Source organism: Pseudorasbora parva, chromosome 16, assembly GCF_024679245.1.
Source record: "Pseudorasbora parva isolate DD20220531a chromosome 16, ASM2467924v1, whole genome shotgun sequence".
Taxonomy (NCBI): domain Eukaryota; kingdom Metazoa; phylum Chordata; class Actinopteri; order Cypriniformes; family Gobionidae; genus Pseudorasbora; species Pseudorasbora parva.
The window spans coordinates 6,789,397-6,807,787 of NC_090187.1; the positions used below are offsets into that span (position 1 = coordinate 6,789,397).

General features: G+C 35.5%; 1 protein-coding gene across 1 annotated transcript; it reads right to left on the reverse strand.

Annotated features, from left to right (window-relative positions):
• Nucleotides 1-570: 570 nt before the first annotated feature.
• napab (N-ethylmaleimide-sensitive factor attachment protein, alpha b) lies at nucleotides 571-18,006 on the reverse strand. The gene is made up of 11 exons (XM_067419526.1): nucleotides 17,827-18,006; nucleotides 15,897-15,976; nucleotides 15,579-15,695; nucleotides 9,677-9,723; nucleotides 8,383-8,460; nucleotides 8,222-8,277; nucleotides 7,783-7,867; nucleotides 7,038-7,142; nucleotides 6,861-6,929; nucleotides 6,613-6,663; nucleotides 571-1,388 (listed from the first exon to the last, which is right to left on the reverse strand). Exons 1-11 carry the CDS (start codon nucleotides 17,922-17,924, stop codon nucleotides 1,287-1,289), a joined length of 888 nt encoding a protein of 295 aa, XP_067275627.1. The 5' UTR covers nucleotides 17,925-18,006; the 3' UTR covers nucleotides 571-1,286.
• Between the last annotated feature and the right edge of the window lie 385 nt (nucleotides 18,007-18,391).

Here is an 18,391-nt window from a genome sequence, read left to right on the forward strand (position 1 = left end):
ATGTCCTCTTGCTAGACTTGTTTGCTTGGAAGAGATCTGGCTACGTGATGGAGTCAAGTTTCGTAGGTTCCCGCTTTCCCAGTTTCCTTTCACTGCACATACACACGAGAGATATACATATTTTAACGTTCATTCATTGGATTAAACTGACAATCAAATTTAGCTGCAGTATGTACGTGGCCACGGCTGTCTCTCAAAACTTTGCAGTATAAACAAGTATAAACAAAGTAGATAACCTGTCATTTAATCTCTTATTACGCTGGAAGACACAAAGGCATCTCTTATTTTAACAGTGTGGTAAGGAAGTGGTTTGGGGGAAATGAAAACCAGACATTTTGTGTTCTAAACTTCCTGTTACACTAGTGCATTAAAACACGCAACTCTATTAAAAACAAAAGAGACAATTTAATTACAGATGAAAGTAAATATTTTGAAATGTTAATATAACTGTAATCATCCTAACCTATAACAACAAATTAAAAGCATTTTTACCCCATCACAAGAAAGGAGAGAAAAGGCCAGCACTTGTCTTTCCCTTTTTAGAGAATAAATAAAATCACACTGCACGAGTTGAACCAGTCCTTCTTTTACTTTCTTTTTCTTCTCCTTGTGTCAAAATAATAATAAAAAACAAACTGGAACAGCATTTCAAATCATTTTTCAAGGTAAGTCTACGCAGACATCAGTAAGCAAAAAATATGATGCAAGGTATAGTACTTCCGCTAAGAATAAAAGAGGTTAGTAAAGAGGTTAACGATGAACCAAGGCTTTTTTTTGAGCTCAGTAATACAAGTGCTCAATTTTAGCCAGATTACAAAGCATTTCTAAAGCTTGGTGTGCACAGCACCCCATAATATTAATGTGGCTGGTTTCAGTTGCCATGCATCACTCGCTCAAATAACTTTTAAACAACCAGCCCTTCTTTGTTTAGTGTTCTTTGAGGTCTGGCGGTACGGCCGTGTCACTGACTGAGCAGAGCAGCATGCCATGTCAGAGAGAGACAGAGACACAGAGAGAGAGAGAGAGAGAGAGAGAGAGAGAGAGAGAGAGAGAGAGAGAGAGAGAGAGAGAGAGAGAGAGAGAGAGAGAGAGAGAGAGAGAGAGAGAGAGAGAGAGAGAGAGAGAGAGAGAGAGAGAGAGAGAGAGAGATCTGAGGTAAAGCAAGGAAATTAAGGCACTGAGGGTTGAGCTGGTGGTAAAAGGGAGAGATAGTCGACCATTGTACTGAAGTCTCTGTGTTAAAGGCACAAGGCAGAGGTGAGCAGAATGAGCTGAGGAGGACGATCTTAGCGAAGGTCACTTTCGTCTTCTTGTATGGTTTTCTTTATACGAAGCAGCATGGTGGTGAGCCACTGATCCAGCCGAGAGATGGTGTCATACTCCTTCACCTAAAGGATGGGGAGAAATGAAAGTGGAACGGATGAAGATCCCTTTTTCTTATAAAAGCTTATAGCTTTCTGGACATTGATTGTAAAGTGTGCATAGACTGCATATGCTCTGGGACTAAATATAAAATATGTTAAACTGTGTTCTGAAGATGAACGGAGGTCTTACGGGTGTGGAGCGACATTAGGGCGAGGAGTTAATGACATCAATTTCATTTTTGGGTGAACTAACCCTTTAACTGATGCGACAATGACTATGTTTCCATCTAACAACGCAAATTAAAATTATTAAATTATTTAAAAAATATGTCGTGTTGAAGAGAATAAAACTGTCACTTCATCTGAAAATGACGCAAAATATCTGTTGTTGCTGCACTGTGGACCTTTTATCCTACATTATAAATGACTTGCGCTTCAGAGCATGCAGACCAAAGCAGATTGCTCAGATTGTGTGCATTTTATCAGATAAAAAAAAAAAAATCTTCTGACTCAATTGAGTGTGCAGTTTTATGCCCATCTTGCTGAATTCATCTGGGGTGTGCGATTTTAATAAAAAAAATTAAAAAAATCTGGGTTTTTCTAACGATAATTAGACAGATACAGATATTTGGCTGAGTGTGTATTTATTGTGTTGGTACCTTTGGCAGGTTTAGGACTGCCATGGATAGCTGAAAGCTTTGATTTTCTTGATGTTACCTTTTATTGGCATTTTTACCTTTATAAAGTCATTTTTTTTATCGTTTATGTCAAATTCTTACATTTAATTGATTCATTTAGAACAATAAAACACAATAGGGCTGTTACCAATCAAATTAAATCAGTTTCAACAAAATTCCTCTTTGCAAGGCGATCTAAAGTGGCATTTGCAGCTCAGAGGGGACATGAATGCATTTAACCTGCAATTACAAATGCAAAAATGTTTTGATGTTTTAAACATAAATGTTAAATAGTGATATTTTGAAATTATTATTTTTTAAAAATGAAAAGATACTCTTTGTACATGCCAGTGGGTGTGTGTTGCTCAGAGATACAAAACAGTCCTGTGGCTTTGTTTAGAACTGTTTTTGTTGGAGAAAGAGCAAAAACAGGCAATATTGTGTATGTCACTTAATATTACCTTGTTCTTTGAGCTGTTGTACAAAATCAAAATCACATTTGTAATCAAATCTTTGTGTGATATTTATTAAGTATATTAAATTATATAAATTTTTTATCTTGAATATTGGGGGCATTCTAAATGCATTTTAATAGGCAAGAAGACAATGGATTGCATGTGTATCTAAGGTAAATCTTCAACACCATCATCCCTTACATGTCTTTTATTGAAGTAAATACATTATAATCGGCTAAAACGAATGTGTAGGTTACTTTTCTGAATAAGAGCGCCCCGAGACCTTGTTTCTCATACTGTTCACACGGATCATGGTACATTTCGAACGCAACCTCCTCCAGTAAGTCTCGTGTTCGGTGCCCTGGGGTCCTTTCTTCGTACATTGCCAACTCAGAAAATTAAATGTTTTGAACAACTAGCCCGGTTACAGAACCCCATCCACAGAAAGGGAAGTGAGCGGCGCTAACCATATACACATTGTTTTCATATCGATTTTAATCGGATTGATGTCTAAAATATTTGACAACAATACTTTTAAATACAGTTACTTTTCAATTCATATCCTTGAACAAGAGAACCATGCATTTAAGCCAGTTAGATGTGAAGAGAAGCATGAAGGACAATAGAGTTGTGTGTGATATTTCTGTCATGATACATGTGGTGGTGAACGAATACAGAATCTGTTTACATCTTTCACGTTTTATCATTAAAGCTTTTTTGCATTTGTCAAAAGATATTATTTGTCTTAATATTAAATAAATATTCATTTATAAAACATTCATTTCATTTTTTTAGGGATGAAAACACTCATCTTTTTAAAATATATTATTTGTCTTAATATTAAATCATTATTCATTAATAAAATTTATTAATGGCTATTTTATGTCAGTATTATTAGTAACAATATGAATGTGAACTAAATAATACTAATATATTTATAGTCAAATGGGAAACACTTTAGAATATGTTATACATTTATTAATCATTTTAAATTAAAAACTGTGTATAGTTTTAGGCTGTTTCCATGATGTATAAACTAATGTCTTTGTATTCACTAATATTAAGCATGATCAAAATGCTATGTTTTAAAATGTTGATCCTTGTACATCATGACATGTATATTATACAAACAGTGAAGTGACTTTATTTTAAAAGTATTGTTTTTAAATATTGTAGACATCGCTCTGATCAGAATCCATGTGAAAACAGCTTACATTTGACACAAGAAAATGACGTGTGTATAGCGTAACTATGACTGTTTAACCCCCGACTCTTACGTCCGGTTCTGTGGGTGGGGTTCTGAAACTGGTGCTCCGGGGCTGTGCAGCTAGATACTATCGCCTCAAGATGCAATCTAAACCTGTTTACATAAAAAAGGTGCTCCCAAACAGGTTTAAGCTTACCGACCTGTTGCTGTGACATCAAGTGTAGGATGAGCTTCGAAGGGGTCCCAGGGGCCCGTTCTTCGTACATCGCTAACTCAGTTAACTGGATTTGATTGTTGATGATTTGGCTTGATCTCGCATTGTTTGGTTCTTCGACGCTCATCCTGGACTTGTTGTCAAAGCAACAGGTCCGTAAACTTAAACCTGCTCGGAGCAGCTTATTTCATGTGAACAGGATTAGATTGCATTTTGAGGTGATACTTAAAATCTGTCCCAGCCACTGCTTTATTACAAGACTTAATTACTGAAACAGGGGCAATAATACTTTTACATAATAATAATAATAATATAAAAGTTTATTTGAAAATAGTATTATAATGTTGTGTAGAAGGTGCGTATATACTAAATACACATTCACTTGATTGAGAGATTTATTTGTGATGGAACATTTTTTTATTTTTTTTATTGGAGGTTTACACATGCTGTACAGTTAATATGTGTCATGCATTAATTTGAGTGATGACGGATATTATGGGATGACTTGATGCAGTGCAAGAGATGCAGATAATTTGATCAGGACCATTAAGAAACTTTAATACTGTCACGTAACAAATATGCTTCAAAGTGAATTAAAAATGTAATTACAACATTAAAAATAAAGGGTGAACAAATACTATAGAATCATAAAAAAATTATAATTGGGAATCATGTCCTGTAAAACACCAGTTCATTCATTGAATTTATGGTTTGGTCGTTTGGCTGTTTCCTTATAAAGCTCCAGAAAAATGTGTTTTTTCTTTTTTTAATTTGTAGTTTGTTTTTTTTTGCCAAATGTGGCTTTTTTAATTATATGATGTCATTACGTTGGCTTGCTGTCAGCCAAACGCTGCATTGCTGATCGTGGTTTCGAGTATCGATGCATCTGCCCTCTTCAGTGAACAAAGGCATTAGCAGTGATGTCAGATAACTTAATCCAGATATTTTAATCCAATCCGCAAATTCGTTTGAAGAACCAAATTAGCCAGAGATCAGTTATCACGGTTATAAAATCTGGGATCTGTCAAATCATCTCAGATATATTAAGCGAGGTTCGAAGAACGGACTCCCTGATGTGCTCCCAGGTCCGCAAGACAGCTTTCACATTACCAGTTTTTCATGTGAACCTTGCCCCGTTCTGAATTAAATTACCAGTCTAAAAACACCCTTTATATTTTTAAAATGAGAGAAATCACTGCTTTTTCAGATTTTTTACATAATAGTTTCACCTTTTTCTTTCTGCAGAACAAAATGAATAGCCATAAACAGTTGCAATGTTAACTTATCAATTAATACAAAAGAAACATCAAAAAGATTGTGTTTGATGAAATTAGCAGATTGATGTTTGACAGGAAACGCATCTCTGCTGCATAACTGCCCGTGCCAGTCGCAAATATCAATATAAAATTTAAGAATTTTTAGAGACTGCATGATTTTTCACACCAACTGTAGACTGAATGCATCTGTCCCTGATTCGACGTGTTTGAGCGTGATCAGTCGCAATAAACAAATTCCATTCATAATTGGCCTAGCAGTTATGAGGTGTCATGAGTTGTCACAGCATTGTTGAACATTTAAATGATCAGTAGGTATGATGAAAACTAGGGATGCACCTATACCACTTTTTTTGTTAAAGACCAAGGACGATACCAAGTACCAATACGGGTATTTAATACCATTACAGCTCTTCTATCAATGTTGGAAACTACTAGTCATTTACTGTTTTTTTGCACATTTAATGTTTTGCTTTATCTAAAAAAAATATATACTAATGCTATGTTTAAATTACCAGTGTGTTTATGTTATATGTGTCAGGTTTTGCATGCGTTGGTTTTCTCTGGAAATCGCGGTGGCTTCAGAGTAATCTCCACTCGGGTGAGGGAGGATTTTGAAAGCTTTTCTTCCATGTCATGTCAAACCATTATAGCAATAAGCTTGCTTAGGCTGGTTATATTACCGGTTATGAGGGACAATATGCTATTCAATTTTATATCAGATTAAAGGAGAAACATTTTGAATGAAACTTACTTTGCACTTGAACAGTAGCTATATCAACATCCTAAAGGTATGAAAATACGGTTAAATAATGTATAGTTCTCAGTGCACGACATGCTTTTCTTGCGATTTTGCCGCCCATCGTGTGTTCATTCACAAGACACAAGTTCATACCTGGACACAAGTAGTTGCAGTGGTAACGAACAGCAATACCTTAACGTGCTGACTTATGTGGACTAACTTTTATTTGAGGAAATCTGTTTATAATATAGGCTATTAGATTTGACTTATTGGTCCGGTGTTGTCCATTGAATCAATATGTCTATAATAGCTAACATACGTTCTTAAGTTTAATACAATGATCATAATGCAAGGCAAGCATTCACATTTATGTGATCTATGTTTAGCAGCATTTAGTATGGGATTTGATGGATTGATCGCATGTACTGTCTCCAGGGGGCACATGTCTACAGCCTTTCACTTTCACACTACCGCACTATAGGCAAAAAGTCATCGCAGTCATGCGCATTAAGAGCGCAAGACCCCTTTTCTTTACATTTCTACATGGCTCCGCATCTAAAGTTGCTTTGCCAAGTGGTCTCGGGTGCGGTTGTATCGGGGTAGTTTTACGAGTATGTGAATTGGTATCGGTGCATCCCAAATGAAAACAATGGAAAGAGCAAATAATAGGTCATCTTACAGCGTCAGTATATGAATCCACATTCTGTTCCTCAAAGGCCTCTAAAAGTTTCTGTTAAAGAACAGAAGAGAACATTTTAAGCACTTAATTCAACCATCAAACTGTTTTTGAACGGTTACAATTACAATTTGTAAAGTTTGAACTCTCTGCAGATTTGATTAAATTTACAAGTCAATCTAGAAACCCACCTTCAGCAGATAGAATACAAAAATGCTTTGTAGAAATACTGAGCATAGAGTCAACCTTACCTTCACCAATTTGCATTCGCGTGAATCTGAAAAGGCTGGAAACATTTCCTCATACTTCTGGAGGGCAAGCTACAGGTGAAGCATCAAAGACAAGGAATATGAAAGGGAACTGCAAACGACACAGCTGTTTTCCTTTAGATTGTCTGAAGGAATGTGTAATGGTAGGGTGTTTCATACCTTAGCATTCAGCATGTCTACACAAAAGTGGCAGAGAGCCGCCTTAAAGAAATAGTCCTTTGCGCTGTATTTCAAAAGAGTGCTGTCCATTGCATGCGTTGCAACCTGGAAATCCACCAGCACAAATAAAGAAATAACTTAATACATTTTTAACCAAATCTACATTTGCAAAAAGATGCCACTTCTTGTTTCAAGCAAATGTACAAATAGTGAGTTTGGGGTTAAACTGACTATATTCTTGAGATCTGTTTATTAGATAATTAAACGAGATTCAATCAGCCTTCATTTAAAAGAAAAAATGAAAACAAGTGATATCAGGACTTAAAATGAAAATTAAGTAATCATTTTCTCACCCTGGAGTTATTCTAATGCAGCATCATGTCTTTTTAGGACCACAAAAGGAAAAGAAAATGTCTTAACCAACATCAAAGCTTTTAAAAAAAGAGGTAGAAGCATTTGTACATGATTTGAGCACGAGTGGGACATTTTTATAAAGTTCTGCTTTTGTGGCTCAAATAAATGAGAAGGTCATAGTGCATAAGAACAACAACAGGGTGAGTAAATGATGACCTGCTTTTCATTTTAGTGTGAACAAACCTGTTAACACCTACCTTTATTTACATATTCAAAGCAATACAAATGGAGGTCAAATTTATCCAAGGAAATATTTCTGTTTAAACTTTGATGAGTCTTATGTAGGACTTCTTATGGGATCCAGTGCACTGAATTTCATATTTTTGTTTACCTGTTCATAGATCTCAATGGCTTTAGGGTACTGCTCCAGTTGAGCGGCGTAGGTGGCAACTTTGAGTAGGCACTTGTTGGCTGAACTTTGGCATCAGAAACAGAGTGAACAGATTAGAAACTTTTTCACGTTTTAAGAGAATGACTTGGTTTCAATTACCGGAAAAATCCCTAAAAATGCAACGTAATGATGAATAATAAGATTGTGTGTCATATATTGCCCTCAAGGCCATATATCTCAATAATAGTACTGTAAATGTGAGATGGGGCAACGGTCTGCCTTCAGCAAACACGCTTGCTATGTATTACGTTCTTTAATAAGTAATCTAAACTACTTCCTGGAGAAGAGCTGAATCTATAGGTAACCAATTTTCTTCTCAACATCAGGAATTTATAAGTATTACGCAACAGGAGTACAAATATCTTCAAAACTGCGGTACCTTGTGGACTCCTCGCCTTTATAATAGTCTGCCGCCTGTTCGTAGTGAGCTATGGCCTAAGAAAAGGTTATAAAGTGCAATAAGGTGAATAAATCTTACTTTTAGATTTTGGATAAACTTGACGGTTTACAATATAAAATTGTAACAAAACAAATTCTAACCTTGTCAATGTCAACCAGTTCAGTCTCATAAATTTCAGCAATGGTGACGTGGTGTTTTGCTGCGATTGTAAACCGACCCTACAAGATAAGAAACACAAAACAAAGAGTGTATCGTATATAGTGCAAATATTTAGTGCTGTATCTTCCTTGCTCCTGGGCAAGAGTATAGGACATACAAAACCACTGGTATTTCTCCCAACAAAGAAAATGTCTTCACAAGTGAAAAACAGCTTAAAACTCCTACACAAATTCAGCTGGTTAGTTTCGGCCGAAACTAACGGTATTGAATATAATCAATATATATTCAATATCATATTATATTGATTACATTACAACCAAATATCTAATTTTAAAATATAACATTTTAATAAGCAGTTTTACAAATATCATCAAGTTTTTGGGGAGTTTCATCTCATAGTATCTGACAAACTTAACATTCCCTTTAAAAAAACAGCACAAAAAAAACCGAAAACAAACAGTGACTAATTTTCCATCTGTTCCAGGTGGTTTCAACAAGAATTACGAGAAAAACAGGAATTATACAGAGGGTATGCGCATGATGTCACCATCGACTGGAGTGACATATATATATATTTCCTCAGCATTGAATTCAAGATTTCAAGCTGCATGATTCCAGGCTGCATGTCAATATCCATGGATCATTGGATCTTTGGTCATTTGTAAGGAACACTTCATAGAGTCCAAACTTCAGTTTAAACTGACAATCCTTCATTTTACTTGCATTTTCAGTTTCCTCTATTAACACCAGTCATACGGCAGGCTCTTTTGACACTCTGTCCAGCTGAGCCATGTCAGTGCATACCATCTACTGTAATTAAGAAATAGTTTTACAGTGATTAATCACCTGAATCTGGCCTGGTTTCACAGACAGGGCTGAATTAGAGCATTATATTTAAAAACATTTCTAAAAAAGATTTTTTTCTTGAGACAAAACAATGCCCTGACACATTTTAAGATATGACAGTGCAAGATGTTTTCAGTAAAAACAGCTCAAACATGCATTTTAGTCTGGGACTAGCTTAAGCCTTGTCTGTGAAACAGGCATTATACCTCAGGTTTCTGCACACTGAAACACATGCAATGTGTTACAGTGCCCTCCAGTGGTGTATTAAGTAACTTGCAATATGTTTTATAAAGAATTGTTTTGGATATGTTGACAGTGCAAAAAGACAAATGGATGAAAAGAGTCATAAGACTTCTGCTCCAAGCAGAAGCAACTCTTTTTATGTAAAACACAGTCTACAGCCTCCAAAGATGTAAGAAAGACTCTTACCATGTCTGTATAGATCTCAATGGCCCTGTTCAGGCAGTTTATGGCCTCTGTGGAGAGAATGACAGACAGCTGACTGAACCTTAACCATTTTCAGTTAACTGCAGATAGCTAGATAACAATTAACTCAAAAGTAACAAGAACACAATTTTTTTTGGTGCACTAAAAACAAAACCATGGGTCTCATTCACTAATAATTGTGCAAATTATTCATAAGTTGTCATGAAAGATGTCCTAATTCACAATGCATATACATTATTTATTTATATATATTGAATTTAAAGCATTCTGCTCCAATTTATTTATATATATTGAATTTAAAGCATTCTGCTCCAATTTAGGACATTTTTAAGACCTATATATATATATATATAGGCCTTAAAAATGTCCTAAATTGGAGCAGAATGCTTTAAATTCAATATCATAGCATTAAATTAGGGCCCTATGATTTCCACAATGCAGAAAAAGTGGATGGAATAGTAGAATCCATTCATAAAAGTGGAATTTACTGTATAATACGGAATGTCATGGAATTTGTCTGAATATCAAAGTACAGTAAAAGGGTTAGTTCACCCAAAAAAACAATTCTGTCATTATTTCTTCACCCTCATGTCATTCCAAACCGATAAGACTTTCATTCATCATATAAAGCGATCATATCTCATCAGAAAAAAACTTGGACTAAATCACTTTATTCATATGGATAGTTTGTTTAACAGTCTCTTTATGAACTTTTTGAAGCATCAAAGTGGTAGCTGTGTAGCTCTCAATGGATGGACAAAAAGGTAAGGCCCTCCTCTCGAACGCAGATGAGCCAATGGCAGTTGAGCATCTGTTGCGTTGGGAGTCTGGGACTGGAACTTGGATATCTTTAGGTTTCAGTGCCATAGAGGACAAATGGAAAATCTAAACCTTAAAATCTAAACCGGTTTGATGGTGTTTTTATGCTACAAAAATGGTAAAACGCTGTGTCTAGGGTACTGTAACACTGATTCCAGGTATCCTGAGATAATTTTCTGGTGTTCATACTCTCATTAAGTCCATGCTAACATATAAACCGAAATAATGAAACACTCATGTCATGTAACTTTAACAGTGTAGGTCAAAAACACATAAACGAAGGTCTACATTTCAGAGCATCTCTGCATATTAAGATGTTAAAGATATAAATGAATTTTATCTACACTGCGGTACATGAACAGTGTTGACCCTGGATGTTGTCATCTGCAATTGTGACGACCGTAACATGAGGCTTGCATTGTGATCAGTAAACCTTCGCTTCCAAAATTAATCTCCCACCATATTTATTTTAAAATCTTTTATATATTTAAGTCCCACTTGAATGCTCTTCGACGAGAGCTTGTTCTGTGTAACAGACTTTATTGTGATTTATCGTCTAATTAATTTTTGCATACATTTTTGAGGATTCTTTGAGTTTAGTGATTTTCTGTGATTTTACAGGGCCCTATTAATGTACACAATAGAATATGAAAGAAAATATTTAAACAGACATAAAAAATAAATAAATAAAATAATAATAACAGATTTCATAAGACTCTAAATTAAACTGCATACACTGCAAACAATATCTTCCTCAGGATTTTTGTTATCCAGTACAAATATCTAAACATTCTTAAATATACATTTACAGAATGAAGTGAGTTTATGCTTAAAACAAGTAAAACAAGAACAAATACCTGTCAATGAGTATGAAAATTACTTGCATTTGAATTAGATTGATTTTAATGAACCCATTGGCAGATTTTTGTTTTTGTTCAACCACATCCGTGAGGTTAGTCATTTGCTTAAAACATGCCCAAAGCCTTTTTCCATCTAAAGATGAGCATAAAATGTTTTTGAAAGAAGTCTCATGTTATAAAGGCTGTATTAATTTGATCAAAACACAGTAAAAACAGTAATTGTCAAAAAAAAATTTTTTTACAGTTTATCACAGATTCCACAAACATATTTAGCAGCAAAAACTTAAACATCTACATTTTATATTATATTAAAATACAAAAAAGTTTGTTTTAATTAGTTTCACTGTAATTTTGATAACATTTATGCCGCTTTAAGCATAAGAGACTTCTTTCAAAAACATTTTAAAAAAACACTATTACTGGTCAAGGTTATCTATAGACAAATACTCGAGATGAAATATCTATTCATAATAATAATAATAGATTTTATTTATAACACTTTTCATTCCGAAAAATCTCAAAGTGCAACGGGGGGGGGGGGGGGGGATTGGGGGGGGAGTGGTGTACGGGTGTATTAGGGGTGTAACGGTACACCATTTCGGTATAGTGCATGTGTGTCTCGAATGGTACTGTGGAAAGATGTAAAAAAAAAAAAAAACAGCTTAGACAATGTCACATTAGGGCTGGGAAATATAGCAAATATTAGCAATAATATCGCAATAATTATGACAACGATGTAAAATTTGAAAATATTGTGAATATAGAATATTTCAAATTCAACATGCATACTTTCCCAAAGGACGTTACAAGATAATGCAGAGGTCTGCTTCCACCGTTCACTAAACATTGGAAGCAGAAGAGTTAAATACAGTGGGTACGGAAAGTATTCAGACCCCCTTAATTTTTTTCACTCTTTGGATTTATTAAAAAAGAAAAACTGAAATATCACATGGTGATATTCAGACCCTTTGCTGTGCCATTCATATTTTAACTCAGGTGCTCTCCATTTCTTCTGATCATCCTTGAGATGGTTCTACACCTTCATTTGATTATACTGTGTTTGATTATACTGATTGGACTTGATTAGGAAAGCCACACACCTGTCTATATAAGACCTTACAGCTCACAGTGCATGTAAGAGAAAAGGAGAATCATGAGGTCAAAGGAACTGCCTGAAGATCTGTGCCTTGCCACAATTATGTCTAAGGTTACAAAAAAATGTCTGCTGCACTTAAGATTGCTAAGAGCACAGTGGCCTCCATAACCCGTAAATGGAAGGTGTTTGGGACAACCAGAACCCTTCTTAGAGCTGGCCAGTCCAGGCAGACTGAGCTATTGGAGGAGAAGAGCCTTGGTGAGAGAGGTAAAGAAGAACCCAAAGATCACTGTGGCTGAGCTCCAGAGATGCAGTCGGAGATGGGAGAAAGTTATAGAAAGTCAACCATCACTGCAGCCCTCCACCAGTCGGAGCTTTATGGCAGAGTGGCCTGACGGAAGCCTCTCCTTAGTGCAAGACAATGCGCGGATTAACGCACAGGCTTGCCTAGGGGCCCCACATGTAGAGGGGGCCTTGGATTGGCCAGACTTTTTTTTAAAAACTAAAAAAACTATGTATTTACTTCAGCACAAACTAAAAAAGACCCTCATTGGCCCATAAGAAACATAAAAAAGCAGGTGATTATATAGTGACACTTGGGTATGTGCATCTGTCCAATCAGCTGCTGGTTTTAATTTGTTACTGCTATCGCTAAAGAAAGTACGATAGTGGAGAACAGAAACGGAAAATACAAAGGTAAAAAAGAATGACGTAACCAGAGAAAAGAAATCCCTAAATTGACTGGATACTTCAAGACTACTGAATCTTCATCCAGTCATAGATGAGATCCACAGCATGAGGCCTGCCAGCTAGCATCGACTCTTTATGGCTGTTTCAATCTTTTTTATTCCGCGTTATAGAGTGCGATCAGGTATTTCTTTTAATTGTGTTATTAATCTTTATTTACATTGCTCGAATAGCACGCTTAGCCAGCTACAGAGAAACTGGTAACCATGTAACAGACAAGTGACAAACTCGAGGAAACGGCAGCCCGCAAGCTCCTATTAAACCCGCGCATGACATCATTCCCATGACATTTTGCCGTGCCGTACCAAGCTGAAGTGGAAACACACCTGGAATCTTTCCTTACCATTTTAAAGGGGGGGGGGTAAAACACTCAGTTTCAGTCAATCTCATGTCAATCTTGAGTACCTATAGAGTAGTATTGCATCCTTCATATCTCCGAAAAGTCTTTAGTTTTATTATATTTATAAAATAACTATGGGCTGTACCGAGTCTTTCCGGAAAAAAACGAGCGCCTTGAGGCGTATCGAGTGGGCGGAGCTAAAGAATGACGAGCGCACACAAAGCGGTGACGTCCTCAAGCGTGGAGAAACCCAAGTATGCTATCGATCGGATTCAGCTAATACGTGATCCAGAATCAGGCTGAAATAAATTGAACAGGAGAAAAAGCAACAGCAGGACATCCGTCTCTGTGGTATGTACTGTATTTAGTGGCCTGTCAATATTTGTGTGTCTTTACTCGCAGTTTATGAGGACATGATTCGGTTTATGGACTATTGTATGCGACTAGCCTTAGCAGTAGCAAGCAAAACGGTTTTGCACGTCAGACTAGTGTAACGTTATACATAGAACAACAATAGACTCCGTTAGCGCATTTGAATGACGAAGCACGCGATCGTGTCGTTTACTGATGTTTACTCACGCGACGAGCCAATAGCAGAGACATTTGAAGCAGTTTTACTCACCGGCTGCTTCCAAAGCAGGACCGAACCTTTATCGCTGGGACCGCTCCGTCAAAAACACACTTCTTTGTTATGATTTGGTGAAGTAATGTGACAGCACTGAACGTGGAAATCCGCGATGTTGTGAAGCTTCCCGTCATTTCTGTGTTCAAATCGGTTCAAATGCAGCGCTGCCTTCCCGGAATGCTGTGCTGAAGCGTTGAAGTCGCTTGATGTCACCCATGGGAATAAAGTGGAGCGCGGCGCGTCATAAGTGTTCATGGAGGACTGGATCTGCAGCTGAGCGAGTGTTTATGGGCGTGCATTTCCTCTCTCGCTCTAGTCACGCGTGCGTGCGCACCCTACCGGGAGAAGAGCCCGTACAGCCCATACAAGGACCTTCCGCTCTATTAACGTCAAGTAGACCCATACTCGAAAAAAAACTCTCCGAAACTTGTGAGAAACCGGAAGGAGTATTTTTGACACAGAAATACTCCATCAAACATCCAACATTAGTTTTTGAAACTTTGTCTATGTTTAGGATGGGAATCCAAGTCTTTAACAGTGTAAAAAGCTCAGTATGCATGAAACAGCATTTCACCCCCCCTTTAAGAACCGTTTGGCCAGACGGAGGAAAAGTTATTGTTCACCTGCTTGTGGGTCAGCCACACCCTCAGCAGAGATGGAGAGAATCCCCGCCGTTTTTATTATGGCTTTGTTTAAACAGTTTAGTGTATTATTGCACAGTGGTTTGTGCCTCAGATAAACAGCGTTCTGCACTGATGCAGAACCTTACCTGTTAGTTTCTAAAGCTAAACCAGGGCACCTTTAATGTAAGTTTAAATAAATATTTCATTAAAATTACACTGTGTATAAATGATTATATTTCAACAACAAATTGGAGTAAAATAATAAATTTATAATTAGATTTAGAAAATGTGAAGTTGAAATGTTTTGTATACAATGTTATTTGAGTGTGCAAGTAAGGGCTACCTATACATTTTGCACTTTTACAGCATTAGCAGATTTTTTTTTTATCTTTAAGATACTTTTAGTTATAATTGAATTAATTTATGGACAGACACAATTTGTTCAGTAAAACACTATTTAATAAAAAAAATTTTAAAAAAAATTATATTTAGTTTTCTCTTCCCTGCTCCCCGTGACTTCAAAATTGAGGTACGTACCAAACCGTCAGCTTTGTGTACGTTACACCCCTAATATCTAAATAATATACAAATTTATAAGGCCATTCAATGTACATGTTCATGGTTTCAGTTGTTCCTACATTTTTGTACAAAAGTTACTGAACCACGATTTGTATGGCGATTTCCCACACAAATTCATGCGTATGCACAGTTAGTGAATGAGATCCAATGCACTTAAGAAATGTAAAATAATGAACATGACATTTAGATAAATACCTTGAGGGTCTGATTTTTTAAAGGCATTTCCGGCATCAATGAAGTTTGTGGCTGCGTCATGTTTACTCTGCATCTGCAGGTGTAGGAGGGCCGCCTGGGAGAAAGCATTTCCTGCAGCTATCAAACACATTCACACAACAAAATGCAAAAATGAAATACACATACATAACCTGGAAGCTTTAACACACGTAAACTTAATTAAGAAATTAAATGCATTTGTGTTCCATTCATACATGTATAGGAAGAGGACAAAATGATAAGGTCACAAGTAGATGTGTTAATAGGTTATTTATATTAAAGCTAAATGTATGTCTTTACCACTCCAGTTCTTGGCCATCTTGAACATATTTGCAGCCCTTCCATACAAGTCACAAGCATCCTCCATCTTTGAAGAGCCCCTGGTAAAATATAACAACTTTAGATGATTATTTCAAACCAATCATATTCCATAACTACAAAGCTCCACACAGTATTTATACACACTGCCATTCAAAAGTTAGAGCTGTAAGATTTTTTGTTTTTAGAAGTCAATTTAAAATAATACACAAAAAAACAACACAGTAATATTTCAAAATATTATTAAAATGTAAAATAACTGTTTTTATTGAAATATATTTTAAAATGTAATTTATTCTTGTGATCAAAGCATCACTACTCCAATCTACAGTGTCACATGATACTTGAGAAATCATTATAATAATGATGTTTTGGTGCTCTAGAAACATTTATTGATTATTAATGTTGAAAATATGTTGTTGAATTTTTTGTGTGTGTGTATTTTTTAATGAATATTAAAAAAGAAATATAAAAGAAATATAAAAAAGAACAGTATTTATCTGAAATAGAAAGTTTTTGTATCATTGTACTACCGTAAAGTTTGGGTTGTGGGGGGGGGGGGGACTTTTAAAAATGTATATATTTATTTAGCAAAGATGCATTCAATTTATCAAAAATTATAGTAAAGACATTTATAATGTTACAAAAGATTCAATTTAAAATAAATGCTGTTCTTTTGAACTTTATATTCATCAAAGAATACTAGGAAAAATGTTTTACACAACCGTTTTCAACATTGATAATAACCACAAATATTTCTTGGTCAGCAAATCATCATATTAGAATGATTTCTAAAGGATCATGTGAGACTGAAGACTGAAGTAATGATGCTGAAGATTCAGTTTTAGTAATTCAGATTCAATAGTAAAACTAATCCATATGAATCAAGTGGTTTAGTCCAAGTTTTCTGAAGAGACATGATCGCTTTATATGATGAATGAAAGTCTTGTGGGTTTGGAACGACATGAGGGTGATGAAATGATGACAGAACAAATGATGTTGTGCAATACACAATTTACTTAAAATAAAAGAACGAATGCATTAGCAAACTGCATTGACATATTGAAATACGGTACATAATTTGTCGTCACGTGTGGTGCCCTGCAAAGTACTCGAAAAAATAAATGTAATATAACACTCGTCACGAGGAACACATTTCCGAGCACCCCCCCCCCTTTATATTTAACTACTTAATGAACCTAATAATAAAAATAAAAAAATGGTTTCAAAATAAAAAAGTTGCATGTGTTACATTTATTACATTATATACATCAGGTTTGTATTGCCCATTTTTGATATAATGATAATACGTTGCTCACACAAACATCTCAAAGCTCTGTAGTTTTAACTGGAGTTATGCAATTTCAATAGTGATCGAGAGAGATCTATAAATAAACGTTGTTTACCTATATGCCTCTGTATCATTTTTAATACTTAAGCTTAAACATAATTTCTATATATAGCTAGATATGTTGTTTCGGTTCTAAAAACGACATTTTACCATTAAATGAGTGTTAATTCAATGTTTAGCCACACAGTTGTATGAGTTTCTTGGAGTTCATGTGATCATGTGCAGTGAGTGAAGTGGATGTCAGCTGACTTTATCATCGTCTGACTGTTTCATCATTTAGCGTTTGATCATAAGACTACATCTCAACCTTTACAACATAAAGACATATAAGTTAGCCACATTGGTTATAAGGACGACATTTTGATTTATTACAACCAGCAGTCACTCTAAACTAGCTTTTAGTTTACAAATGAAAAAGTGTTTCTATGATCAAAATCCAAACAATCTCATATGGCATAAGAACATATAAAGTTAATTTTGACAGCTAAGTTGCTAGCATGCTAACTATTGGTTTATCCCGGTTTACCAATCAGCAGTATGTTAAAAAGTTAGAAAACATACCCAAACAGAGAGCCAAAGAACGACTGCGAGGATTTTACTTTCTTTTCGGCTTCTGCCATGAGAGCCATGGCCTCTTTTTCTTTACCGGAGTTATCCATGAATATTGTTTACAGTCAACTTTAGCGGCAGACTATGGAACCCAGCCACATCAACACATCCCTGCGGAAACTTCCAACATGATGTCTGTCTACTTCCTCATTTCAAAATAAAAGTAAAGTTAAGGTATGTAACGTTACATGTTTTTGAAGTACCCTAATATAATATTATAGTTTATTAGTTTCCAATACGTTTTGAGTACTGAAAGTTACAGTAAAAGTGCATTTATTCCTTAAATTAAACTTTTTAAACATAATAATAAAACGTTTTATTTATTTATTTATTTATTTATTTATTTAATACATATATTTTATTCAAAAACCCAAATTAGCAAAATTATTTTTAACATGATTTTCGAGAGAGAGAGAGAGAGAGAGAGAGAGAGAGAGAGAGAGAGAGAGAGAGAGAGAGAGAGAGAGAGAGAGAGAGAGAGAGAGAGAGAGAGAAAAAATCTGAAATTGTATGAACT

Bases quoted from the DNA above. Each gene is read 5' to 3' on its own strand.
- napab (XM_067419526.1), bottom strand. From the start codon at position 17,924: ATGGATAACTCCGGTAAAGAAAAAGAGGCCATGGCTCTCATGGCAGAA. The intron at 8,461-9,676 runs GTAAGAGTCTTT...CTTATCTTGTAG, and splicing joins TTGAGATCTATACAGACATG to GGTCGGTTTACAATCGCAGC. The intron at 7,868-8,221 runs GTACCGCAGTTT...CTGATGCCAAAG, and splicing joins AAAGGCGAGGAGTCCACAAG to TTCAGCCAACAAGTGCCTAC.